This window comes from Euleptes europaea, chromosome 2 (genome assembly GCF_029931775.1).
Source record: "Euleptes europaea isolate rEulEur1 chromosome 2, rEulEur1.hap1, whole genome shotgun sequence".
NCBI classification, from domain to species: Eukaryota; Metazoa; Chordata; class Lepidosauria; order Squamata; family Sphaerodactylidae; genus Euleptes; species Euleptes europaea.
The window spans coordinates 99,647,369-99,675,088 of NC_079313.1; the positions used below are offsets into that span (position 1 = coordinate 99,647,369).

General features: G+C 41.1%; 1 protein-coding gene across 1 annotated transcript in view; it reads right to left on the reverse strand.

Annotated features, from left to right (window-relative positions):
• Positions 1-1,510: 1,510 nt before the first annotated feature.
• Positions 1,511-27,720, reverse strand: part of TRIM33 (tripartite motif containing 33) — a 67,735-nt gene continuing 41,525 nt past the window's right edge. Inside the window, exons 9-21 of the mRNA XM_056844476.1 lie at positions 27,370-27,438; positions 22,601-22,845; positions 22,179-22,349; positions 21,411-21,611; positions 18,955-19,087; positions 16,106-16,169; positions 11,871-12,030; positions 10,027-10,373; positions 7,995-8,118; positions 5,827-5,901; positions 5,247-5,399; positions 2,026-2,076; positions 1,511-1,944 (exon numbers count right to left, since the gene is read on the reverse strand). Coding sequence (XP_056700454.1) covers positions 1,732-1,944; positions 2,026-2,076; positions 5,247-5,399; positions 5,827-5,901; positions 7,995-8,118; positions 10,027-10,373; positions 11,871-12,030; positions 16,106-16,169; positions 18,955-19,087; positions 21,411-21,611; positions 22,179-22,349; positions 22,601-22,845; positions 27,370-27,438 — 2,006 coding nt within the window. The 3' untranslated portion in view covers positions 1,511-1,731. The remainder of the gene's footprint in view (positions 1,945-2,025; positions 2,077-5,246; positions 5,400-5,826; positions 5,902-7,994; positions 8,119-10,026; positions 10,374-11,870; positions 12,031-16,105; positions 16,170-18,954; positions 19,088-21,410; positions 21,612-22,178; positions 22,350-22,600; positions 22,846-27,369; positions 27,439-27,720) is intronic.

The window sequence follows — 27,720 nt, forward strand, 5'->3', positions numbered from 1 at the left end:
TAACCATTTTTCACATCTTAGCCACATACTGTCTTGAACTGTTACTTTGTCTGGATATGGAAAATGAAGACAGACATTTACCGTACATTAAAATTCTGTAGAGCATAACTGAGTCAATACATTGTGCAATAATAGCTATTCATTTCTCCTGTAGGGATGAATTACATTTACATGTCATGATGAATTATATGCTCATTACACATGTAAAAAATTTAGCCATTTGCTACCCAAAAGAATCTCAGTGTCACAGCAATCTTTACATTTTGGTCACCTCAATATGGTCTGCATTTATTCAAACTGGCATAACAAAAATATTCTGTACAAGGACTTAAAACCGAATAATACCTGGGCTGCTGTCCAATCAAGACCAGGCCAAGCATATGAGGGATTTTACCTGTTCAGAGCTAAATTACAATAATGCAGAGATATTCCTGCCCTTCAAGGCAGAACTGAAGAGCCTGCTTATGTACACGTTATCTCCCACTGGAGCTAGCCCATCTACCGACAGGTCTCTTGTCTGATGCACTGTCTATGCAAATATTTCATGCTAAGGAGGGACAAGACACGTTGTTTTCAGCGGGCTCATTCTCTTCTCCCTTAGACATTTCACTTAAGCTGCTTCTGAAGAAAACTCTGAGTAGCTCTAACAAAACAATATATAACTTCAAACTATGAACACGGTTTTAGAAATAGACAACATATTACAAATCTGTTCTTGATTAGGAACATTAGTAAGAATACACATTAGCTTAAAAACAGCACAGCAAATGTTGCTGTCCTGAAAGGATTTACAGTACCACTATTTACAAATAAGACAGAGTGAATACAGGAAAATTTTACACATTTGGTAATTGACAAAGTTATTGTTTGCTGATAGTGATCTATCAGAAACTGGTATTAGGGAAGACTGGATAGTCACCAGTTATTAACATCAATCTAATTCTTAAAATACTAAAAACTATGTAACCAGTATTGCAGCCAACATCTTGCCTCTAAAGGGGAAAAATTAGGATTAAATTCCAAGAGGAAACTCGCTTAAGTGTTGTGTGCATAGGACTTCCATTCAATACCATCAAATCCTACTGAAAAGCATTAATTTAAACCACACTTAAATGTTACATATATGAAGAACTCGCACTCCTGCATTCTCCAATTCGAAATGGTTTAATCATCAAGTTGAAGTACTTCTTCTACACAAGGCCAGTAAAGAAAAGCAGAACCTAGCTATTTGACCCAACATGAAATATGGTATCCGCAATACCATTTAGGTGAGACGATGATTAAAACACATTCCAGTTCACAATTAGGGACTGCACGAAGATGATCTTGAGGAAGGCTTGTTGCAGCTTAAGACTGCAGACCTGCATGAAAAGCGAAGCACGACTGCCTTGGTCCAGTCCTGCAGAAATTACTAAGCAGTGAAAGAATTCACTGTCTGTACAAGTATCATACAAAACCTGCATTGTCTTCATCCTGCACCTCTGTATCTGAGAAATGAGAGGGCAATCTCTGCGGAAAGGGAAAAGAAAATCCAAACACTAAAAAAAAAAAAGTTAAAAGCTTCCCCCCCTTTTTGACAAGAATGTTTCTGCACAAATTTTTTGTAATCTAATACTGTCTGAACACTATCAGCTTCATCAAGATGGCCCCTGAAGGCGTGATAATATCCCAGGAACACTTAAATATGTTTGTTTTTGCTTTTTACAATAGTTTAGGTCTTTTTTAATCAGGTTACTTTATATGCACCGGTCTCTCATCTGATTTTAGACGTTTTCTACGAGGCTGTATAAAATCTTCATCGGAGTCATCTGTAATTTCAGCATCATCCTCTTCTTGCTCAAATTCAGGTAATGGCTGGAAGGTCCTGTCTGGGTAGATCTCTGTAAGTTTATCTTCAAAGTACAATGCAACTGCCTTCCCTGCCTGTGCTACTTCTGAATCAGCCTGCAAAGTAAACAGACAGTAATAGTCACCATTGGGTAATGCACATCCCTTCAGCAAGTGTGCATGGTCTGAAAAGCTTACCTTCAAATTAATCTCTTGTGTTTCTGCATAAACTTGAACAACTTTCATCATCTAAAAAGGATACCAGAGTCAAAAAAAAGGAAATTATAATCCCTTCTAAAGTTATGAGACCACATAGGATCGGATGACTGAAGTCAGCTATACCAATTTATTTTTAAAATGCAGTGACGTAGAGGCGACTCTCTCTACGAGGCTCTGTTACTGAGTTTACAGTATGCAACCCTTAATGGAATCGGTGCAGATGTGGATCCCAATCACAGAAGCCCAATATTGTTAAACTCACAACACACTTACTCAGGAGACTGAGGTGAGAGTTGTCTCATTGGTGCACAGCAGCCATTTATTTCCTCAGGGCCCCTATGGAAACGTCTACTAAAGAAAAGGCTAACAGTTGTGTTCCTGTTGGGTCTTTTCTGATTTTGATAGTGTTAATCCCAACATGTTAAAAAACACAGAGAAAATCGATGCGACTTATGGTCTACAAATGTAACAAAAGAGCCAGATTTCCTACATTGTTGTTTCCTAGAGTTGGCATGGCTCCCCTTAAGAGCAACAGAAGTTCTTTCTCGTCCACAGTGAATGCTTTTCTGTTCCTTAAATCAATAAGCTCTGAGAAATGCAGCTTTTCCACATCAGTTAAGCTCAGTTAGTAAGGTCAAGTTACAAGTCATAAATGCATAGTGACTCATTTGGGGAGAGGGTTAAAGCTTTTAGTTCTTTACCATCTCAAAAGAGGAACCCAAAATATAATAAGTAGAATATATCACTGTTTTAAAAACTTAAGAGAAAGTGAGAGCTGTCTGAAAGCACCTCAAGAGAAAATAAAGAATATGCTGATGTTTCATCCTATTCCTTTCATATTTACAAACAGTTCAAGATTGTCCAGAGCAGGTGGAAGAATGGATCCTCTTTAGTGCAAGCACTAGCAAAAGCAAACTTTTTTGACATTTCCTGTGCAATCCGGAAGGGGGGGATGCTCTTAAGAGCCAGCGTGACCCCTATGACCCCATGCAAAGTAGCATGGACGCCGATGTAGGACCACTTGGCCGGCCCTTGTGGACCACCGTGGCAGCAAGGCCCTCGGACACTGGCGTGGCCTCCCACTGGCATTCTCCTGGTGCAAGTCCCCGCACCAGCATCCCGGTAGGCATTCCAGGGGGCAGAGCTGCCATTAGGGAGCTGCGTAATCCCGTTTGCCCTGGGAACACCCCCAACGCAATGGCATTGCTGTGTCACCATTTTTGCTGGCACTGCATCACTGTTTCCAATGGGGCCTCCCCCCTACCCCCCCCCCCATTTTAAGGTCTTTTTTGTTTTTTAACCCCTTTTTTGTCCGGGAAGCCTCTGTGGAGGCGCCGCAGCTGCACTGTCCCCAGGATTGCTCTGTACCTCGCCTGCTATGGCTCCTCCTCCTGACACTCTGCTCATGGGGGGGGGGGGGTTTAGTAGATTCCAGGAACAGAAAAGGGGCAAAATGGCCGTCTATAGTTGAAAGGTGCTATCAGCAGAAAAAGAACCGCTTTCCCACTAATAGATCCAGGCCAACTTTTCAATTAATAAACAAGGAGACTATTTCATATCTACAATGTCTGAATGGATTAAATCTTCTATAGCATCTATACTAGCTTTCTCACTATCCATCTCTATTTTTCTTCTAGTATTATATTACTTTAAGGCATTACCAGTATTTGAGTTCATAAGACATATTATTTATTAATTTGTTTATTTATGAGCAGGTTTGTGTCCTGCCTTTCCTCGTGGGTTCAAGGCAGCTTTTTGCAGGATGCAAGTGCGCTGGTGTGCATCTGAAAGTGTGCATTTGAAGCATTCAGACTTCTACACAGTGGTTGGACACCCATGCATTATAACCCCTTTCCGGACATTACTTGCCCGACACAGCCATAGATGGTGGGTCTTATGTTAAGGGCTCTATGTTATGTGGAGTAACAAGAAATGCTTTTGAGCCTTGCAAAAAGAAAGCGCACCACGAGATGTCAAAAAGCAACAAAATCCAATAAGACTTCCTTGATTCGTTATTTTCAAGCTATTTTGTTTGGCATTTTATTTACGTACCAGGGAGCAGCTAATGAGCTCTGCAGGATCAGACTGAGGATTCACCTAGTCCAGCATCTTGTTTCCAACAGTAGTTGGCCAGGAAGCTCAGACTGAGGGCAGGAAGGCAGTAACCCAATCCCCTTTGAATGTGAAACCCCGTTTAACTATTATAGCTGACAGCTATTGATAAAGGTATCCTCCATAAATTTTGCCCAATTTTTTGAAAAAGAGTTGTATCCCAAACTCATTTCTCAGGTTTATAAGTTCACTGGAGTGTTTAAGCACAAACCTTGTATATGTAATAAACAGAACTGTAATATACTTTTATTTACAAATAAGGTAACTTCTGGTTTATTTAATGACGTCATACAGCTGCTCACAGCTTTTTAATACAACTTGAGACATCTTGACAAAGAAGTCGCCTAGGCCAGTTTTGTCTCATCAGACAACAACCTGTCAACCCACACACACACACCAACCAAGATTTATACCCAATATACACAGATAGATTCTTCCCCTAGGCAGTATCATCCACAGTCTATCCAATATCATTAATCATAACATGCAGTATATTTGAACTGAAAGAACTACGATTAAGTACGTGTTTGCTAATTGTCTATGGACTGGCATGTAGACTGCACATCAGTGGATGTGAGGGTGATTGTTACATGTGCCCACCTTCATCGTGCCCAGCAATTTGAACAGGATCACAGCCCTACGCATGGAAGGGGGTAGGGGGAGGACAGATTGTAGATGATCTAAACATTGGGGCTTCACTATGACTTTTTTAAAAATTAGATATTTATACCCACTTTTCTCCCCAATGGGGACCCAAAGTGGCTTCCACCATCATTCGCCTCTCCACCGTTTTATCCTCACACCAATTAGCCTATGAGGAAGGTTAGGCCAGGAAGGAAGGAATGGCTCAAGGTCACCCAGTGAGCTCCCAAGCCAGAGTGGGGATCTGAACAGATCTCCCGGATCCGAGTCCGAAGCTCTAACCAATACACCACCGTGGTTCTCTCATGTATCAGCCATAAAACTGCCTCTGTTTCACTCACGCAGAAAACTCAGAAACAGTCTCAGCTAAGAAACTGTGTAGAATAAGTGCAGAATGAAATTCCAATATTAAACAAAACAATTCTGCTGGTTGGAAGTTAACATACTTCATTAAACCTTTCACAGTTCTTGAAGATCAGCCGCACATCTGCCACAAAATCTTCAGGTGTCTGGTAGTGCTGGGAATGTTTCTTTTGCAGTTTCTTTTTTACTGTAGATAAATCCATTGGTTTCTTTATTATTTTATAGTAGTTTGGTATCTGTTGAGAAAACATGCACTGGGGTCACAAGACAGCACAGTTATAGGGTGTGTTTGTATTGTGAAATCTCATCTCTCTCATAATGGAATATTCACTTTCAAGAACCAAGCTCATTCTTCTTTTCTACTTGTGTTTCTACACAGAAAATGTCACCCTCTTTGTTTTATCTGTAGACATTGGATTCTGCAGAATCCTTTCTGCTAGAAGTGGCACTTGCATTAGGAAAAGGCTCCTTGCAGCCCATTATGAACTCCTTCAATCAGCTACCCTTATTCAAAGAACACTGAACAGATGAACAACTCCAATGTATGGCCATTATAGGTGTAACAAGTGCAGCAGGTAAATGCCACTCATTCCAAATTCAGACCTACTCAACGTACAATCTCCCTTTTACCATCTTCAAGGTAACATGCAATAATTGACTCACCGAGGCTGGGACGGGCTCCTGGAATTCAATGCTCAGCTCATGACAATACAGGTAAAGGAGGAGGCGTTCACATTTCTTAGAGGGGGAAAAAAACCAATGAATTTTTTTTTCTTTTATGTTTTTGTTTAAAAGTTTCATACACCTACTGCAATTTTCATAGAAACAAGATTTAACAAAGTCTTACTCAGCCTGAAACAAATAAGCTTCTTATTCTGCTGTAGTCCCTTGGGGTTACAAGACAACTTCCAAGTTTTGCTATTTGCAGCCTACAGCCAGGATTCAAAGAAACATACAGCCTACTGTTTCAGGCCAACAGGGATTTTGACTCATGTTTCTCAAAACAGAAGTCCTACATGCCACAGGCCAAACAACCTTTGGAATCAAGGGGAGTCTCAAAAGCAGTCTGAAAAACAACATAAAGAATCTGTTGTTCCAAGTTAAAAAAAAAACATCCCATCGGGCTACAGCAAGTCCTTGAGCTCACCAAAATAGCTCTTTGAATTCCAGCTGTTGCCTTTAAGAGTCACTTTCAAAAGACTATGAACCTGAGCCAAAGTCTGTGCATATGCGCAAGGAGTTCCTTCTCTAATGTTTTAAAATATTTTTATATATATGTTTGTATTTTAAATGTGGTTTCAGTGTTTTAGATATTTACCGCCTTGGGGACTCAGAACAGAGTAGAAAGGCAGCAAAGACAAGTTTAAAATAAAAAGATCCCCTTGAGAGCATGTGGAACACATGCTCCTGAAGGCAAGGTCCTTTGTGTATGGAGCTCCATCCAGGAACCACCAAAAATTAAGCACTTATGGACAGACCAAAGATCTGTCTAGTCAGTCCAGTACACCTTCTCCAGCAGTGGCCAGCCAGATGACTCAGGAAAGCAAAGCATTATGGAAAGTTAGACTGTCCCCACCACCTGGCAATCAGAAATAAGATAACTCTGAACATGATGGTATCCTTTCTATCATGAGAGACTTATTCTCTGCAATCTTTTTAAAAGACTTCATATGCTAGTGGTCATAAAATTCTATGGCAACACATTCCAGAAGTCAGTATTGGTTGCTATTCACACACACATGAAGCTACTTTATACTGAATCAGAACACTGGTCCATCAAAGTCAGTACTGTCTACTCAGACTAGCAGCATCTCCCCAGCATCTCAGGTAGAGGTCTTTCACACCACCTACCACCTGATCCTTTTAGCTGGAGGCGCCAGGTATGGAACCTGGCACTTCCTGCATGCCAAGCAGATGCTCCACTACTGAGCCACAGCCCGCTTCTCATCAGAGGAACTGAATAACAAACTACACCATTAAATTGTGAAAGTGCTAGATACTAAACTATTCAAGATTATTCCCCTCCCATTTTCTTCCAAAGAACTGTTTGCTGGTCCCTTCATAGATATGCCATGTAACAAGATAAAGTAATCGTACAGGACCACTGTGATGATACTCTAGAGACAGGCAATAGTCAAAGCTATATATAAAAATGGATTCTTTGGGTAGTAAACACAGTTTATATTCTGGCTGCCAGAGGAAATCCCTTCCCCAGCTCAAGGATGGTTCATGTCAATTCAGTCAGGCAATACTTCTCTAAATATAATTATATTTTAAATACATTTTTGGACATTTAAGAGTATTTCTGAAAGTATCTCAAAGCATGAAATAATATGGACCTCATCAAAATAAGAAGGATTAAAATCAACAGTTATTTTAAACAGGTCACTCTCTAAGAACATTTCCTTTAATAGTCTTTTACCACAATGGGCAATCTCACATTCACACCACAAGTGGAAGTCAGAAGTAGATGCAGAAATTTAAGAGGAAGGTACTGTTTAAGGGACAAAAGAGAATAGAATTGATCATCAGGTCAAAGTGTGCAGGATATGAAGGGCACAAGTCAGAAGGGAAATAGAAAACATCTTAAAACCAAACACTGCCAGATGACTGATTTAAGTACAAGTTCACCTGTCAGAAACAAAAACAGAATTTAAAATACGCAATAAATACATGTATCACATCATCTGCTATCTAGCAGCACTGACTGAAGAATGCATAGTTGCACATTTTTAAAAATAATCTAAGAGAGGGAGGAGACAGCAGAAGATAAACCAAGAGCCTATGCTACTGCTAGGAACTAGGTTTCGGATGCATTACAGGAAACATACCCTTTGGTCCACAGGACTCAAACCTTGTGCAGTTTTCCCCTTCTTAGTGTGCTGCAAATTGTCACAATCATACTCTACTTCAGGTTTCATTAGATCTCGGCAAAACGTACATATCCACTCTCCACTAAAAAGGAAAAAAAATCAGGTGAGTTCTTAGCGCTATGTACTCTTTAAAAAACTGCAGCCAAAACAAATAAGCTGAAATATTTGAGATTCCCAGAAGGCCTGGAAGGAGCAGATGTAACACAGGGATCTTACGTATGCAAGTAACTCTGGAATGAACAAATTCCACTCGTCTAATAAGTGCCTGATAAAGAGTCTTTTATTTACACGTTGAGGTGTTCCTGCCTCACTACGAGAGCTACTGAATTTGCTCTTAGGACTGGAATTATATTTAATACTGTCGAAGGCTTTCACGGTCAGAGTTCATTGGTTCTTGTAGGCTTTCCGGGCTGTGTAACCGTGGTCTTGGTATTTTCTTTCCTGGCGTTTCGCCAGCAGCTGTGGCAGGCATCTTCAGAGGAGTAACACTGAAGGACAGTGTCTCTCAGTGTCAAGTGTGTAGGAAGAGTAATATATAGTCAGAAAGGGGTTGGGTTGAGCTGAATCATTGCCCTGCAAAAGGTATCAAAGATAATGTGTTAATCATTGTTAATATGGAACCATTGTATCCTGAAGTGATCTGTTAATGTGTGAAATCCAAAAGCTAATCTGCATGGCTATTGTTGACTGTAGTCTTTGTTAGTCTGGAAGTTTTCAGGACAGAAAGCCAAGCCTTATTCATTCTTAAACTCTCTTCTTTTCTGTTAAAGTTGTGCTGATGTTTATGAATTTCAATGGCTTCTCTGTGCAATCTGACAAAATAGTTGGTAGAATTGTCCAGTCTTTCAGTGTCCTTCAGTGTTACTCCTCTGAAGATGCCTGCCACAGCTGCTGGCGAAACGTCAGGAAAGAAAATACCAAGACCACGGTTACACAGCCCGGAAAACCTACAAGAACCAATATATTTAATATTATTTCACTAGAAATCTTTATTGACTGCACTTGCGATTTCTACTTAATAGGACATGTCACACCTTTCTTGGCTAAGTTTCCTACAATGAGAGCGATGTTTTAGAAGCTGACTCAGAAAGAATTTGAAAGCAATATGAAAGAAGCGTGAAAGAAGACTAAGATACATAATGGTAAATATATTATGACTTTATTACAACATTTTGACTATGCTTGTGAGGTTCATGTTCTTTGTATGGGTTGGCTAGAAGATGTTAAAGATATGGTTAAGGGCAGGAGTATTGTGTTTAGGCCTTATGGGGATCAAGTGACTGATGAAGCCACTGGCGCAAATGGAACTTAATCTTCTATCCGGAACTTCCGTCTCCCTTGATTTACCTTGGATATAGCTGGCTGTCTGCCATAAAAGAACACTTACCAGACCATTTTGGCGATTACCCTCTGCAGAAGACACTTTACCATGGAATTTGTTACATCTTTGTTAGACTTGATTCTTCTTTACCTCTCTTGTGGGGTTGGGTTGGTGCATTTGCGTTTATTTTGTGTCATTCATAATTGGTATGCTAGACCCTTATATTGTTTCTATGGGCATTCTTATCTATATATAAATTATGGAGTTTTCATAGCCTGGTGTTGTTTTGTTTAGTTTCTGCATCATTGTATACAACACTATTTTTTTTATTAGCCTCAGCTACCAGATAATGGCATCTTGCCCAAGAGCCCCTCAGAGGCATCTGATACACCCAAGGACAGAGATTGCCTGGTGTACAGTAGGATCAAGATACATTGGCTTGCTTTCTGTGTACTACTTAATTTGGCACTAGGGGCCTATTAAATTTGTGCACAAAATACGTGGCTGCTGGCCATCACAAGAGCAAAATATAACTGCTATAACATCAACTCTATGCAGTTGCCCAAGGGCTAATAAAAGGTAGATGCTGCTTATAGCCGAACATTCTGACCAACCCTACTGAGCCACTATTGCATAAATCAACAGCTTTTTTATTTTATTTTTAAATACCTTGGAAAGCTGAGGAGAGTGGGTACGTGACATGTGAGGTGGAAAACTTTGGGGCACTTTTCACAACATAGCAGGTCTCCTCCATTTTGGCACACAGCACACCAGTCCTCGTTGGGATCGTCATCTTTGTTGTTGCCTTCTGCTCCAGTCCTAGCTGATCGGTGCATGAGGCTGCGAACGGGAGACTTGCCATTGACAAGGCTGTGCCCCGACTGCTTGCAGCTTTCGCTTAGGTCTGCTGGTTCAGTCTTAACATGGTTTTCCATACTTCCCAGTGCTTCTAATTCACTTTCAAGATGCAAGTTGGTAGAAAGAGGTGGCGTCAAGCTGCTCTCAGGACTGCTGAGCTGAAATAAAGGCATGAGATGAAAATGTAAGAGGGGTTCCACCAGGTGTGTGTGTGGGGGTGAGGCCTCCTACTCCTCACTCCCTGCCTCTAGCACCCACTTTGGCTTCCGGCTCCTGCTCCCCTGCTTACTATATACTTTATTTATTTTGATTCAGCTAACCTGCCCCTAGGTTCCCCGCCTTTTCTTGGCCCTCTTCCCATCCAGCACTGCTTTTGTCAAAGTTATTTTGTTCCCCCATGTTTTATATGACAAACAATTTAAAAAGTTCTTGGTAGTCACTCTGCCATGTATTATTGCTATCTCTTACTTTCCGCCCCCACCCCCACCCCTGGCTGGATAATTAACTGGTAACAAGGACTTGGAACATTGGCCAAGACAGCGAGCAAGTATTTGTTCTGACTGACTCTCATGCAAGTCAAGACATGGGTAGAAGGCTCCTTCCTCCCACCCTTTCTTCCATGATGCAGGTCAATAGAGGCTTTGACAAAATCCTTCCTTAGCCACTTCTGCTCACCGCTACTTACCTGTGGCTTAACTTGTACATATGCGTCAACAGCCAAGTTGTCACTTTTCCAAAGCCTTGGTGCTTATTCATGCTGGGGGGGATGGTGTTAGACAGCCCTATGTCAAGTAACTAACTGACAAGTGGCCTGTGATGCATAAGCACAGAGGTGGAGGGGAAACCCCTTGGGAAATGCCATGGGCTAGACAGAAAGCCCCTGGGAGCAGGACCAATCCCAGCTTACAATCTGGATATCCAGTTCCAAGCAGAAAAAAGAACGGCAATAAATGGAATGCAAATTTTCTGCATTGTTTAACATGCCATGTTTAAAATACTTATGCTTCGTTTCAGATGTCTGCAATCCTACTCCTGTTACACTGCTTATTCGACACCTTATCCTGTTGATTGCATTGACTTACATTGTGCAATCTGCACTGAGTCTCAGTGAGAAAGGTGGACTATAAATTACACTATTTATCAATTCATTCCAGCAGCACTAGGTCTGTGGGAGGAGGCTAGTGTTTCTCTATACTATTAATCCTTAGATCCAGGAAGCATACATATGTATTTCCAAGGTGGCAGTCTATGTGTAAATCAAAGTCATGACTGAAAACAGCTTCACATGCTACCATGTGAAAACCTTCAGGCTGCTCCCAGATGGGGGAAAAACATGTTAAAATGATAATGTGCAAACTTTACATCCTCAGAAAAACATACAGTCTTGCATCCTGCCTAAAATCTCCTTAGATGGAAGAATTCTCATTCATGATGTGCTACATGCCTGCCTCCTGCTGAAGCCCAAAATACTCCCCATGCTACTCCTGGAGAATGAGGGACCCCAAGAATAGCTTGGGGGGGGAGTCAGTGGTCTACTGCAGTGGGAAGGGGAGACTTCACAAAAAATGACCCCTCTTCCAAAACTTGCTCGGTTTTTTTCCCTATTACATCACAGAAAGATACAACGTAGAAGACAAAAAAAAAAAGAGTTTTACCATGCAGGCACTCCTTCTTCCATCCTCTGATTTTTCTTGCTTTACCGGTCCTGAGAAACCGCATACCTCTTCTTCTGTGCCAGGCTCTTGCTTAACTTTCACATGGTCAGTCTTGAAACTAATATTATTCTTCTCAACTGTTCTGCCTGATGAACCACAGCTGGAAAGGTTAAGCACATTTTAATTGCAGATCAAAACACCCAAATGCTAGAACTGTGAGAATTAAGAATTGCCTATGGGAGCAAAAGCTCTTGTTAAAAGCAGATAAAGATATAAACTTTGCGAGGCATCATAACCAGGTTTGTTATTTAAGAATTGCAAGAATAGCTGTACAGTTCAGATAATTTTTTTCACCCTCTCTTAAAACCGGAATTCTACATCTACTATCTTCTACATCATGTATACGTCTGTAAATTTCTATTAGTTGTATTTTTTCCAAACTGTGAAGCCCCAATGATCTACCTTTGTAGGAATGGTGCTCCAACCTCTTCATTGTTATAGATACACCTTTTCCCAGGTCTAGGATATCCTTTTAAAGATGGTTGACTAGAACCAGATGTTTAAATTTGGACAAAGATCTTGGCTAAGAGATGATGATCTATTTTGGAGGAATACATACAGGAAAATCGAACTGGCTACCTCCTAAATAGATGTATGGCACTTAATGCCCACTGTTTAACTGATGTATTAGGTAAAATTAAACACAAGGAATGCCAAGCGCTTTAATTTTTTTTAAGATTCAGAAAAAGACTTGAATCAGATGAAATGTTTATTTTTTAAAAAGATTCTGGAGTCTTTCAACTGTGGAGGAAACTTGGTAAACTGGGTTCAAGCGAATTCTGCAAATTGTGGCCATTTACATGAAGACTTCCTTCTGCTGGAGTCTGGCATATTCTAGAGCACCAGGCAAGGATGCCTGGTAACACCTGTTATTTGTGCCATAGAATCATTTGGCTATAGCCATCACAAATCATCTAGGGATCTCTGGGACAAAATCTGGCAAACAAGAATGAAAATTAAATCTTTATGCAGATGATATTGTGTTGGCAAAATAAAATCTGTCCAACTGATGTAGGGTTTTGCTTCAGATATTGCAGGAATTTAGTGTTGTAACTGATTATAAAAATATAACTAAATCACAGTGGTTGGGCTTAAATATGCAAATTTACATTAAAATGACCTCCTGAGGACTCTCCTGGAAAAAAAACATGCAATAAGGTGACTAGGAATATAGATAAAAGATGATGTTTGTTTAGATTAGGAGTTTTAAACAATAAAAGAACAACTGAAGGTCTGGACAAAGCTCTCTTTCATAGCTAGGAGCGTGGCTTTGATAAAGATGGTTATTTTACCAAATACTTTGTTTTTGTTCTTGAATATAACATTAATATTCACTAATGAAAATCTTAGAGTGGCAGAAATGAGTAAATAATTTTATTTGGATAAGTAAAACTCCCAAAAGTTTCAAAGAATGTTACTGTTAAAGATAAACAAAAAGGGGAATAAGCTTGCCAGATATTTATACCGTTATGCATATGAATTAAAAAATAAAACTTAACAACCAAGTGCAAGGTGGCTCAGGTGACAAAGACAGAACAGGAGGCGGCTGGAATGGATCTAAGAGATATAATATGGTTTCATAGATGAAAGAAATAAAAGCAGGTTGCAATCTACTCAGTCCATTTTATTCGTTTGGGGGAAGTTCAAAGACACGTTGAGCCCTGGATTGTTACCTTTGTCACTGATAATGTAGAATTCTCTTCCTCTGAACTATGTGGAGACGCAAGTTATTGGCACAAATCTGGTTTACCACAAATTAGTGATTGGTTGGAAGGACAAACAGATTTGGTCTGATTATGTGGTATTATAAAGGTGAATGGGTTTTGTCCATCTTTGTTTCGAAACTTTCAGGTAAGGTCAATCACTCACATAATACTTTCAAGAGAATTATATAAGCGGAATAAATCTGAATTTGGAAAAATGTACAGAAGAGGGCAACCAAGATAATTAGGGGGCTGGAGCACCTTCCCTATGAGGAAAGGCTGAAGTGTTTGGAGGTTTTCAGCTTAGAAAAGAAACTACTAAGGGGGGACATAATAGAGGTTTATAAAATTATGCAGGGGTGGAGAGAGTTGGCAAAGAGAAACTTCTCTGCCTCTTCCAAAATACTAGAACTCAAGGGCAGCCAATGAAGTTGATGAGCAGCAGATTTAGAACGGAAAAAGCTTTACACAGCTAGTAATTAAAACGTGGAATCTGCTATCAGAGGATGAAGTGATGGCCACAAGCAAAGACACCCTTTAAAAGGGGATTAGATAGATTCATGGAGGATTCATGGCTACTAGGCAACCTCCACGTTCAGAGGCAGTTAACCTCTGAATTCCAGTGCCAGGAGTCAACACTGGGTAAGGCCTCGGCTTCTATGAAGCTAGAGGACAGCCAGAAAAATTGGCTGACCGCAAAGACACCCTTTAAAAGGGGATTAGATAGATTCATGGAGGATTCATGGCTACTAGGGAACCTCCACGTTCAGAGGCAGTTAACCTCTGAATTCCAGTGCCAGGAGTCAACACTGGGTAAGGCCTCAGCTTCTATGAAGCTAGAGGACAGCCAGAAAAATTGGCTGACCGCTGTGTAAGACAGGACGCTGGACTTGATGGACCACTGGTCTGATCCAATAGAGCTCTTCTTATGTTCTTAGGAATTATTATTAGATGGGAGACTTTATAAAGGCTAGGTGGGTCATATATTACAGATGGTTAGTAGTCAGAAAATAGGAAATATTACAGATATAAAGCAGATAAAGATACTGAGATCTCTATTCTGCTACACAAGTGGGATCAGATATGGGAGAACACATCCAGGAATATAATCAATAGACATATGAAACAAAACTATCGTAAGTTACATTGAAGATAGTATCTAGCACCATTACAGCTGAAACATATCTATGATTTAGGTACTGCAGATTGTTCAACGAATTCAGATTATACATTCAGAGATTATCAGTTACGAAATACCTTTAGAATCCAAGATATTCTTATTGGGATTTGTAAACAATCACATCAGAAACAATGATGTAGAATTAACTGTAAATTTGATCCCTGTTGCTAGAACGTGCATAGCAAAAGCATGTAAGTCAAAAATACCAATCTTAATTAGGGTATGGTTGGTAAGAAGGTATGGTTGGTAATGGCACTGACTAAATTAACTTTTTATAAAAGGGAAGCAGACAGGCCTTGTTAAACAAATTTCTGAAAAACTGGATTTTATTCCTTGACTACTGAAACTCAAGCTTCTCAGACTGCATACAGACTTGTGTATATTTTTCACTTATATCATGATCAAAACAAAAAGGACAAAAGAGTTTGAATTTATAAACTAAACGGGGGGGGCTGTGAGGAATTGCAGGGGGGTGGGGAAAGAGAACAATCTGGAAAATCTATACCACGATATCTCCCATCGCAAGATTCTGTAAGTGCTCAGTGGCTTGAACAAGCTACTCATCCCAGTCTCTCCCCTTCCCACCCCGAGACTCTCAATTGTCCTTAGCCTTCCGTGCCACATGCAGAATGTTCAATTTGTCACTGGCCTTCTTTACTGGTAGTTTCTCTCTTATCTACAAAACCACATTTTTATTTTTACATATGGAGGAAATATATAAAAACCACTGTGGTTTGATTTTGACACTTTCACAATCTCAATAGTGGCCAGCCACTTTACTATTAGAAAGAGTTGTTTATCTTACTGAAGACGGATATTGCCCTTGCACAGCTTCAGGGTTTTTAACTTGCAGAAGAAAGACCAAGAAAAAGTGAAGGTGCACAGAACATAACGTACACTCACCTATACCATGAGACACTGTAAGCCATCTTTCCTGCTTACATAGTACAGAAGATAGCATGGGAACCATAAACTTGAATTCACTGGAGTGTTTCCAGACCCACCCGCCCTGCTCCTGCTGCAGCCCACATGCTGTGCTAGGAATAGCATTTTAGAGGCATTTTGGGGTGCAGTGGGAAAGTCATGCTTCATGTGCAGAAATCCTTCCACCCATGGAAATGCTCCAGTGGATCCAAGCCATTACTTACAATTCCCATATTTTTTAGGTGCATGCATTATTTTGAATAGCCTTGTAGTTAAATTGAAGGCTTTCTGAGCTATAGAAAAGGCATTTGTTTCTCAGTAAACTTCAGCAAGACCTCAGTGACTGGTTTTCAAGCTATGCAACTCACCTGCCTCTACTGCCTGTACTGGAGGTACTGGGTGGCCTTACAGGGATGTGAGAATTCGACAAACCTAAAAGAAGGATGAAATTATGTTTACACCATGACCAGCTTATAACTGTTCATTTATAGCTTTGGAGATGATACTCTAGATGGTACCACCACTGGTAATGAAACAAGGATTTCCCCAAATCAATTACCTTCAGATAAGGAAATCTTCCCTCCCCCCATGAACGACAGCCACTACTTCATTTAGTAGAAGTTATAACATTCCTAGCCATAAATCCTTTCTAATTTTCCAATTAATTTTATTCCAGAGTGACTACATAATTGCTATGTTTTAAGCAATTTATATGCATGCATGACACATTCAATTTATATGCATGCATTCAAAAGAGAATGCATACTCATGTATGCTGACAACAACAAAAATGAGAGATGGACAATAGTTGGACAGGTGCCATTAAAGTGGGACTCAAAGCTATTTTATGAATTACTAGCAATAGTTTTTGAAGGGACTATTCAAACAATGGTAAACTGAATTCACTGTGACTGTAGTAGTCTCACCTGTCCAGATGTATAGGGAAAGGCCTATATGTTGAAAGTTCCCCTTCCTTGTATTTTTCAGTTTAAGACATCAGAATAACAGCACAACTAGCCAAATATGAGAGAATGAATTTCTGTAAGTTTTTTGCGGCTATCCAATTTTGGGAAGGTCCACTTTGGCAAAGTTTATTACATTGTTATAAGCTGTATATAATACAGAAGCATCAGGGTGGACCAGATGCCAAAATAAGCCCTATCAGCTCCATACAAGACACTTTTTCATAGTATGCTTGCCACAGATTAGAGCCAGCAGTTAGGAGGTAATGTTACCTATATGGGTCTAAAGCCAAGATGCTATTTGACTCCTAAATTTTCTGGCCAGGAAACACAGGGCTATGATTTATGACACCACACAGATGTTTGCTACTGAAACTCAGGAGGTTAAGTAGTATCCAGGAAGACTGGCCTTACTTGCTTTACAGTGCAGACTGGCCCACTCTTCATGGGCTAAAATCATATGCTATTTACATGTTATTTACATACAGTGAGGGAAAAAAGTATTTGATCCCCTGCTAAATTTGCCCGTTTGCCCTCTGACGAAGAAATGACCAGTCCATAATTTTAATGGTAGGTCTATTGTAGCTGTGAGAGACAGAATAACAACAGGAAAAACCCCAGAAACCCAGAAGACAAAAGTCAGAGATTGATGTGCATTATAATGAGTGAAATAAGTATTTGATCCCTTTGCAAAAGATGACTTAGTACTTGGTGGCAAAACCCTTGTTGGCAATTACAGAGGTCAGACGTTTCTTGTAGGTGGCCACCAGGTTTGCACACATCTCAGGAGGTATTTTGTCCCACTCCTCTTTGCAGATCCTCTCCAAGTCAGTAAGATTTCGAGGCTGATGTGTAGCTACTCGAACCTTCAGCTCCCTCCACAGATTTTCAATGGGATTAAGGTCTGGAGACTGGCTAGGCTACTCCAGGACCTTAATGTCCTTCTTCTTGAGCCACTCCTTTGTTGCCTTGTCCATGTGTTTTGGGTCATTGTCCTGCTGGAATACCCATCCTCGACCCATTTTCAATGCCCTGGCTGAGGGAAGGAGGTGCTCACCCAAGATTTGACGATGCATGGTCCCGTCCATCGTCCCTTTGATGTGGTGAAGGTGTCCTGTCCCCTTAGCAGAAAAACACCCCCAAAGCGTAATATGTCCCCCTCCATGTTTGACGGTGGGGATGGTGTTCTTGGGGTCGTAGGCAGCATTTCTCCTCCTCCAAACACGGCGAGTTAAGTTGATGCCAAAGAGCTCGATTTTGGTCTCATCTGACCACAACACTTTCAACCAGTTCTCCTCTGGGTCATTCAGATGTGCATTGGCAAACTGCAGACGGGCCTGTACATGTGCCGCCTTGCGGGCGGACCTTGCGGGCTCTGCAAGATCTCAGTCCTTCACGGCGTAGTGTGTTACCAACTGTTTTCATGGTGACTATGGTCCCAGATGCCCTGAGATCATTGACAAGTTCCCCCCGTGTAGTTCTGGGTTGCTTCATCACCATTCTCATGATCATTGCAACTCCACGAGATGAGATCTTGCATGGAGCCCCAGACCGAGGGAGGTTGACAGTTAGGGTTAGGGTTGTCACCTTCTCACCAAGCTGCTTGGCAATACTCTTGTAGCCCAGTCCAACCTTGTGCAGGTCTACAATCTTGTCCCTGACATCCTTGGACAGCTCTTTGGTCTTGGTCATGGTGGCTAGTTTGGAATTTGATGGATTGATTGCTTCTGTCGACAGCAGAACCCTAACCCTAACCTGGCTGGTTGATAGGGGATCAAATACTTATTTCACTCATTATAATGCACATCAATCTCTGACTTTTGTCTTCTGGGTTTCTGGGGGTTTTCCTGTTGTTATTCTGTCTCTCACAGCTACAATAAACCTACCATTAATATTATGGGCTGGTCATTTCTTCGTCAGAGGGCAAACGGGCAAATTTAGCAGGGGATCAAATACTTTTTTCCCTCACTGTCTATCTATTAATACATAAAAACATCTATTAAATTTGACTTAATTCTGGCCATGTAAAAGGACACATACACTAAGCAGGAAATGCTTATTGGCATTATTATGGGAGTTATAACAAGCAGATGGATAAAATTAATAACAGGACTCATAAGTTGGTTATAAAGTCATCTGGAAACATGCCATTTTCTTAAATTTAGTCTCACACTGGAGCTTGGAACATTTCATTACCGCTACTGGCGGTTGTGTTAAGCGGATGTTAAAAATACATACCACCTTTTCCAACTTACCTGATGAGCCTGGAGATAGAGCTGAAGGTCCAGGGGAGGGATTCATGCTGCTTAAGGGCTGGGGAGGCAGGTGGCTACCTGCGATATATCTGCTTAGTAAAGTATCTAAATTACTGGAACCAGCATCTTCCAGCTGAAATAAAGGTCAATGACACAGTGATTGTGCCAACTTTAAATACAGCATGCTAGAAATAACATATAGAGGCTAGCTTGTATTTAGTAATAGAGGAAAAACAGCTGAATGCTCAATTTTACATTGTTACTATTCGAACTCATCCAAGAACTAAACAGGATGATTGTAAGCATTTATACTAGATAAGCGCATTCGGACATTTCTGGTCCATAAATGTGGGTATCCAGAGCGATATTTGGGTATTCAGGAATATTGGTAATTGGGTCCAAAAAAATCTGGAAATATTTGGGGGCAGCATTTTAAGGCTCCCAGACTTGTTTTTCTTCCGTTTTACAGGACCGTGTGCTGGTCACAGCCTTAACGTATGTGAGGTTCAAGCTGCTGAATGCGGTCCAGATATAATTACATTCTTTGGCATAGTTCAGTACCCGTGCTTCTTATTCAGTTGCAGTACACAGAGATGGAAATAATACATGTAACAGTGGGGGCTCTTTGCAGAATATATCTGATACACAGTGGTCTGCTCGGATAGGCAGCGTGCAGCCCACTGCAGTCCACCATCCAGGTGTGATAGCACACCAACTGATTTGTTTATGACATGTGGTTTGAATCAGGGTAGTCTATGCGGGGGCAGATGAAATCTTTGTCCGGGGGCCCACTGTGGCTATCGGCAGTCCTGCTTTCAGATCACGCAGCTGGAATGCAGGCTTGGTTCAGATGAGCTATAAAACCTCTATTCTCAGGAAAGAGGAAGCTAAGGTCATTGTGACTAATTGATAAGCATAAAAAATAACTTCAGATTAATTTCACAAGAGAATATTTTTCAGATATGCAGCTTATTCGTAAAATCAAGTCTAGGCATTCCTGAACTATTCAGGGAAATGGCCTCTTTTGAGTTGCCAAAAATCATGTCTTTCATGATCTTTTTTAAGCAGTCAAAAAACTATTTGTGCCAAAGCTTGAAATATGAATATGTGATATTTTGAGGAACAAATGCATTTGCTTTCTGTTCCTTGGATTATCACTCACTTTCCTCTGTCATTCTTTTCTAAAATAGTGATTGATGAGGAGGGGCCACAGCTGAATGGTAGAGGATTTGCTTGGCCTGCAGAATGTTCAGTCCCTGTCATCTCCAGTTTAAAGGATCAGGAATTCATTCATGTTAGACTTCTACCTGGGATCCTAAAGAACTGCTGCTAGTCTCAGTAGGCAATACTGGTAAGTGTACCAGTAAGTGTTGTTACAAGTATCTTATGTTGGAGAGAAACTGCCAGATGAAAACTGCCCAGATTCACAAATCCATATGAACCCCAAAAACCTGCTGCATGAGCAGAAATGGGCACCCCACTTGAGAGCAGCTGGCACAAGAACTGTGGAATAGGACCCAGCATGCACCCCCTTGGAGGGCACAGTCCCCTGAATGTGGAGGTGTATGATATGTGGTGGTCCAAACTTTATTTTGGGGTGCAGAGGGCACACAACGGTACCGGTTCCTTATTCAAATCTCCTTTGCAATACAAGTTTCTAGGGGGACGACCCAAAAAGAAGCCAGTGGTGCCAGAACCAGTGTTTGGACCGGGCACCACTGTATATCTTCTTGCAGATGACATTCTCTGGAGTGTGAGGATGTGTAATATGGGGTGGTCCAAAGATTGTTTTGGAATACAGCTGAGCCTCAGTGTCTGTATGTGCATTTGTCCTGGGGGCACCCCACTTGGGAGCAGCTGGCACAAGAACCAGACTTTGGACTAGAACACAGATTGCGCCCCCTCAGAGGGCACAGTCCCCTGAATATATGGTATGTGGTATGTGGTGATCCCAACTTTATTTTGGAGTGCAGAGTTTTTAAATTGCCCTCAATATTATTCAGGAATTAGGAAATGTGAATAAGGAACTGGAAATGAACTGGGAACCAACTTCAGCCTCCTAAAAATTAAGATAGGTGGGTCCCACCTTGTCTGATCATGCAGAATGTACCTTAACATAATTTTACAAGAACATTTTATTCTACAGTGAACTGTAAGTGTTGCATCACTTTAACTATAGGGTAGTACAACCTACTCTAGTGTTCAAAGAAATAATTAAAAGGTGGTATCTGAAAAAAATATTAGATTTTGGTACTGTATGCTTCTTGCCAACATTTTCAACCATTTCATGAAAAAGAATATTAATGTGAAATTAAGCAGCTCTACAATATAAATCACAGACATCAGCAGATAGATTCGCTCTCTCATAATTACCAAAAACGAACTGCCCTTTAAAAACATGTTAAAATAGTAGAAAATCAAACTCTAAAAGTCAGTTTTCACATAATTTTACTAACCTGAATGGGAGGGATGTCTGGCAGGGAAGGAAGGTTTTCCGGGTTTGTTACAGAAGGAATAAGCTCTATTGCTGCTACGGAGGGGCTTGTTGGGCCACGGTTAGCATTGGCCATGGTGGCTGTTGTAGGGCTCGTTGGATTGATAGTATTATTGTGCACCGAAACAACTGGAAAAGGGCCAGCATGTCCTGGGTTTGAATGCTATTGGGAAAAAGCATAGTGGGGGAAGGGGGGGAAGAACAGATTATGACAGGGACAAAAGGAACAAAGTACTTTTTTCAGTTGCAAACTGCAGGCTTTCAAAAAGCATGTTCATTACTATCATTCAGTTCTTTTGTCTTTAAGTAGTTTCCAGTTGCTCATAATTACAGTGATACTTAAGCACTTCATTTGGTAAATTTCTTAAGAGGTCAAGGGTTCAAGGCAATTTCAAGAAAAATCAAATTGAGCTTTCTATTTTAATTTCTGAAACCAGATAGTGAAACAAATTATTCTCATGTCAACATGCTGATGCATCAACCAACATGAAGTTGCAAACAAGTTTTAATGTACCTTGTGAAATTTCCCATTAATCTGAAACCTGACCATGCTGCCAGCAAGACTTAAGATGTCTTACAAAACTAATGTCATTCAGTTTCTTCAAGGAGGAAGCAACAGAGAAAGGTATGCAAGCTACTCTTTCAAAAAGAGCTTTCCCTGCTAAAATGTACTGATATAAAATTCAAACCACATGTCTACATGAAAGGTGGGAAATCAAAGTGTGCACACAGCATATACTTGTCTCTGTAAGTGGGGCTGCATCATGGAGTACTGGGGCCCGTTGTGCCGTGGTATCCCTGGGAGACGGGCAGCATTCTGAGCCATTCTCATCTGGTGGGCTTGGAAAGCACCGCAGTTCATGCCCCGCTGCATGGTCTGCATACTTATCAATCTAGGAGGCTACAAAAGATTTACGCGTTTTAAAATTCTTGCTCACGGTTGAGGAAAAAAAGGATTCCCTGCCCCCAAGAGAAATAAATGCCATTTTTATTTTACATGAAAACCAGATAAGCTACCCTTGAATTTCACTGACTTACTGCATTTCGATGAAACAATCCCCTGCTTAATCTTTAGATGTATTCAGTGTCTACGTCAGAGGTCTGTCTTAGTGTCTATAATGAGCTGAAAATTAAGACAGTCTGAAAACTTGCCTGTTGCTGTAGCATCTGTGGGCCTGCCTGGCGGGGGAGCTGCCCTGCCGGCTGCCCCATCCTCATCTGTTGTAACTGCTGGTGTTTTTGTGCGTACACCTGCTGCTGCATATGCTGGAGCCGAAGTTGTGCAAGATTAATTTGCCCTGGAGGTTTGTTGATGTGGTTGGTTCCTGGGGGAACTTGTCCCACTACTACATTAGGAGTGTAACCTTGGGTTGGTTTATTTTCAATAACAAGATTACCTAAACAACAGAAGAGAGAGCCGGTTAACTAAAAAGCCCTTATCTCTGTGAAAAGAAAGTTTTATATTTTCTATTCCCTGGTTTCACAAATGTAAAGGTATAAACTCCTAAAAACATATATGGCACCAAATGTATTTTAAATATAATGTTAAGAAACTTTAAAAATAATATTAAAAATTGCTCACTGAGCTTACATTAAAAGGTACTGGTACTGATATATGCATCCCTTACAACAATTTCTAATGAAAAATTCATTCACATATATACATATACTATATACATATACTATATATATATATAAGTTAAGAACAACACCTTTACACTAATTTCTTGCATGAAGTAAACTGATTTAATTATATTGTTATATTGTTATTTAATTTTAATCCTTCCATATGGTTATAAAAGGGAGCCTTGTTTAATTCTGAAGAGAATGATTTTCTGTTCTCGTTCTCTCACTTAAATATAACTTGTTAATCCTTACATTAACACGAAACCCCATAACATCTATAACCATTGTTTTATGAAGGATATTTTGAATTTACAGTGGGGTGCTTTTCGGACTTTTGCAGTTTTTTAAACAGTCAGGAAGTAAGATTCATATATTAAAACATCCAAGCTCACTACCTTCACATTTTAAGAACATCTGGTATTTCAACAGATCTATCCATGATTGTTCTATCTTCCACTAAAATTTCTGGAACTGTTATTTGTTCAAAACTTGACCTATATCAGACACATTTTAGACTGTGTACATCTATGATCTAAAATGGGTCTTTCCCCCCTTTTTACCCAGTTTGTGTCTCAACACACTTTCCAGGTTGTTGTTTCCTTGATACACCATCTTCTACATTTTTGAATCCAATAATTTAATCCAAGTTATTTCAAACTGCTTATGCAGATATTATAGCTTGCCCGTTAGCTACTGTTTACCAACACTTTTATGGGTTTTTTTGTAACACCACATGATCTAGACTTGCAGCAAGTCTAAAATATATCCTTGGATCCAGAGAACCACGGACCTTTTTGCCCTCTTCTTCTTGCTGCTTCACTCTGCACCACTATTCCCCAAATGGCATGGGAAGCAGTGAGAAGAGGGGAATCTGCCTAAGCAGAAGTGCCCTATCACTCATGCAATGGATGAGTGATAGGATTCAATGGAGTGATAGGATTCAATGGATGAGTGAGTTGGTTTCAAGCCTAGGTGTGTTATGAAAAGAGTAAATCAACATATTTTTCATTGAATTAAAAAAGTCTGAACTTCATTATGAGGGTTTTTTTTTAAGTGGCACTGGAGGCCAATCAGCACTTGTACTGTTATCACCAGTTACCATGATGGGGGATCTAACGGTAGATTATTTTACGAAGGAATTTGACAATGGCACTTGTGGAGAAATGCCCTTGTGACAGACAGGAGGCTGTCCTGCCCCTGAAGAGAAAAACAGCCACTCCGCTCAGCCTATAGGAGGGCTACTCCAGCATCCCTTCACCTTTGAGAAGAGAGCAGTGACAGCTCAGGTCTGACTCAGGAAAAAGACCAGGCAGAGCGAAGGGTAGCTGTGCCTGGTAGTGTGGCAGAGTGGTTTAGCTCTATCGCTGGGAAAGAATGGGGTACCTGATTGTCGGGCCTGTCTTTGGAGTGAGCAGACCTTGTACCATTTAGTCTGACTCTTGGGAAAGGGCAGTCTGGTGTTGGTAGAATCCTGTGAGGGTGAGAGGATCCAACCTAGAGGCTAGTCAGCGAACGCCTGTTTGTGCCTGAAAGCATTATAGAAAAGTTTAACTACTCTCTGAAGTCATAACTACTTTAAATATATATGCCTCAGCCAGGTTTCTCCTGTGTCTACCTGGAGACCTGTACTGCTGATCTGTTCCTTTAAAGCAAGCTGTAAATAAATAAATCTTCTTAGTTGCTTATATACTAATCCTGCCTCAGTGATCTCAATAATCTCCTTGTCACCACAAAATTTATCTCACAGCAGGGAGCCCAGAGCCCTTGCTACCTTTAGAGCACCTGGTAATTGAGGGGGGAGGTTTATCGTTTAAAACAAACCTAGATCCCCCCAAGTCATAGGAGTGTGTGGGTCCCTCCAGTGAGGAAGATGAGACCTGTCACAGCCCTCCACCCAAGAACTCATCCCAGTATTTCAACTCTGTTTAAGAGTTGAGACCCAGCTGCAAGCTCATAGCTGGCAGAGTGGAGGGAGCCAATCAAGACCCAAGCACACAGTACTTTAGGGCTTACATATGCTAATACCTCTGGCCTAAGTAGGACAATGGCTGACCATCTCACCCCTTGTTGGAATGCCACATCCAAGAAAGAGACTAGACAGCCAAACCATGAGATGGTTTACCCTTCCTCTTGAGGCAGGAACCCCAGGGTGGGGGTGGACAGGCTCTCCAAGGGGAGATAATGGAGACACAGGGAAGTTCTCCTTTACGTTACAGCTTCTGACCAGAGAGGAACAAGCCATGAAGAACTAAACTTGTATTTAAGGACTTGATCTTGCCCAAGTGGCAAATGGCAATGGGGAGAAGTCACAACTCTTAGAACTAAGGCTGGGGTGGGGAACGTCAGGCCCGGGGGCCATTTAAGGCCCACGAAATCATTTGGTCTGGCCCTTCATGGGTCCTGGCAGATCTCTAGCTCAGAAGGATCTAAGACTGGCAATCTGCCCCCTCCTGCAGACAGAAATAGCCTCTATTCAAGGCGGAACCTTCTTTCCCCCTTGCAGAAGAGTCATTAGCTATGGAGCTGCTAGGACTGCCCAAGAAACTGTGTTAACCCTTTCCCACCTGGGCTGTGGAGAAACATATTCCTTCTGTACTACAAGAGGGCTGGGGGCGGAAGTGACGACAATGGAGGGGTTAAAGGCCAGAATGTGCGACCCGCAAATGATGTTATAAATATCTAAATGGCCCTTGGCAGAAAAAAGGTTCCCCACCCCTGAACTAAGGTAATGCTGAACTTTAAACTACTGCAACTCCAAGAACTACTACAGCCCATCCTAATTAAACACTGTTTAGGATAAGTATTGAATGCAGAGTGAGAGGGAACCACATGTTTTCATCTGTTCTTTGTATCCTAGCTTAGCCTGATGCTTGAACAGATCATGTACACTTTATTTTATTAAACTTTCTTATCTTTTGAATGTTTGAAGCCTCATCTCCAAACACAGCACACCTATTCAGTCTTGCTACGTGTAGTGTGGTAACAGGGAAGAGCAGTGAGTAAGCTTGCCATTCCTTGAGCGGGTCAGCTCAAAAATGGGAAAGCACAATCGACTGCCCCAACGCTAACTTCTAGGAGTGAAGAAGGAGACTCAACAACTAAGTGGAGGTTCTAAACAGCAATATGGGTACAGAGCACCAGATGTGCAAATCTGTCAAGAAGATCTGCTGATGGTGGTGGTAACTAACCAGTTGGATTTTGGCATTCCCCCGGCCCCTTGGGAGTAAGGGAGGGATTGAGGTGGAGCAAAGGCTTGGGACAGCCACAGGGCTTTCCAGCCTCCCAGGGACCTGAAGGAACAGGGGCTTGCGAATCTGCTCCTTCACAGCACTCCAAGCTTTTCCAAGTTTCAAAACTCTCCAGGAATATAGAGGTGGGTGCCGAGTTGTTTTATGTTGAACCAGAACCAACAGGTTGAAATTAAATCAAAAGAGTTTTCAGCTAAACATTAGGATGAACTTTCTAACAGTTAGAGCGGTTCCTCAGTGGAACAGGCTTCCTCGGGAGGTGGTAAGCGCGCCTTCCCTGGAGACTGTTAAGAAGAGGTTAGATGGCCACCTGTCAGCAATGCTAATTCTGTGACCTTAGGCAGAAGATGAGAGGGAGGGCACCTTGGCCATCTTCTGGGCATGGAGTATGGGTCGCTGGGGGTGTGGCGGGGGGAGGTACTTGTGAATTTCCTGCATTGTGCAGGGGGTTGGACTAGACGACCCTGGTGGTCCCTTCCAATTCTATGATTCTAAGTTTTGTCCTAGTTACATGCATTGGTTGAAGTCTGCACTCATCACTATTAATTCTTCACAAATTAAAGATTTTTAATGTTTCCTTTTGCCATTTTCTAATTCTAACACCCTGTTAAGTTTCTAATGCACACCCCCAGTCCAAAGTACAACAAGCTGAGCTCTGCCTATGTAGCACAGGTAATTTCCAGAAGTGCTCTCTCACGGCATTCACCAAGCTGCCACAAAGCTTGACGAACCTCAAGTGCCCTATAACACAGAGAAGCAGGTTGCTGCAGGGGGAAATCATAGGAGACACCCAGAATGTATATGTACCTAAAGGCTCTGTTTTTTGTTCAGCGTTCTATATTAAATTAGCCTCTCATCATTTTGCTCTAGTCCTTTATGTTTGTTGTTACTGTGAAGTATATACATTTACTAAACACAAGGGCTTTAATACAAAAATACAAAGCTAAATTGCAGGGATGCGTGTGTTATTGTCAGATTTCTTATTTTCCCTAGACTAGTGCCTCTAATTTGGTGCTAGAGCTTCTCTACTCCAAGGAGCTCACACACCTTGTTTCTCCATTGCGTCACTGAAGGAATCTTCTGATTTCCATGTTTTTGCTAATTTTAAATTTGCTGCTGTAAGAAAGGATAGCAAATCTTTATAAACTAAAAGCTCATTATGCCCATATACAGAATTAGCAACATTATTTGGGGACCATTTGGAATCTGGCACCCAATTATCAGCTTTGCAAAACAGCTAGTACTTATTTACTAAAGACCTGTAAAGCTTTCAAGTCCATTTCAAGGAGGCACCCACATTGCTAGGAACACAAACACTAGGCTACATTTTCCATTTATTTCCAATGCCTTCTCCTTTCTCCTTCACAGACGAAAAACAGAGGTCTCACATGAACTGTA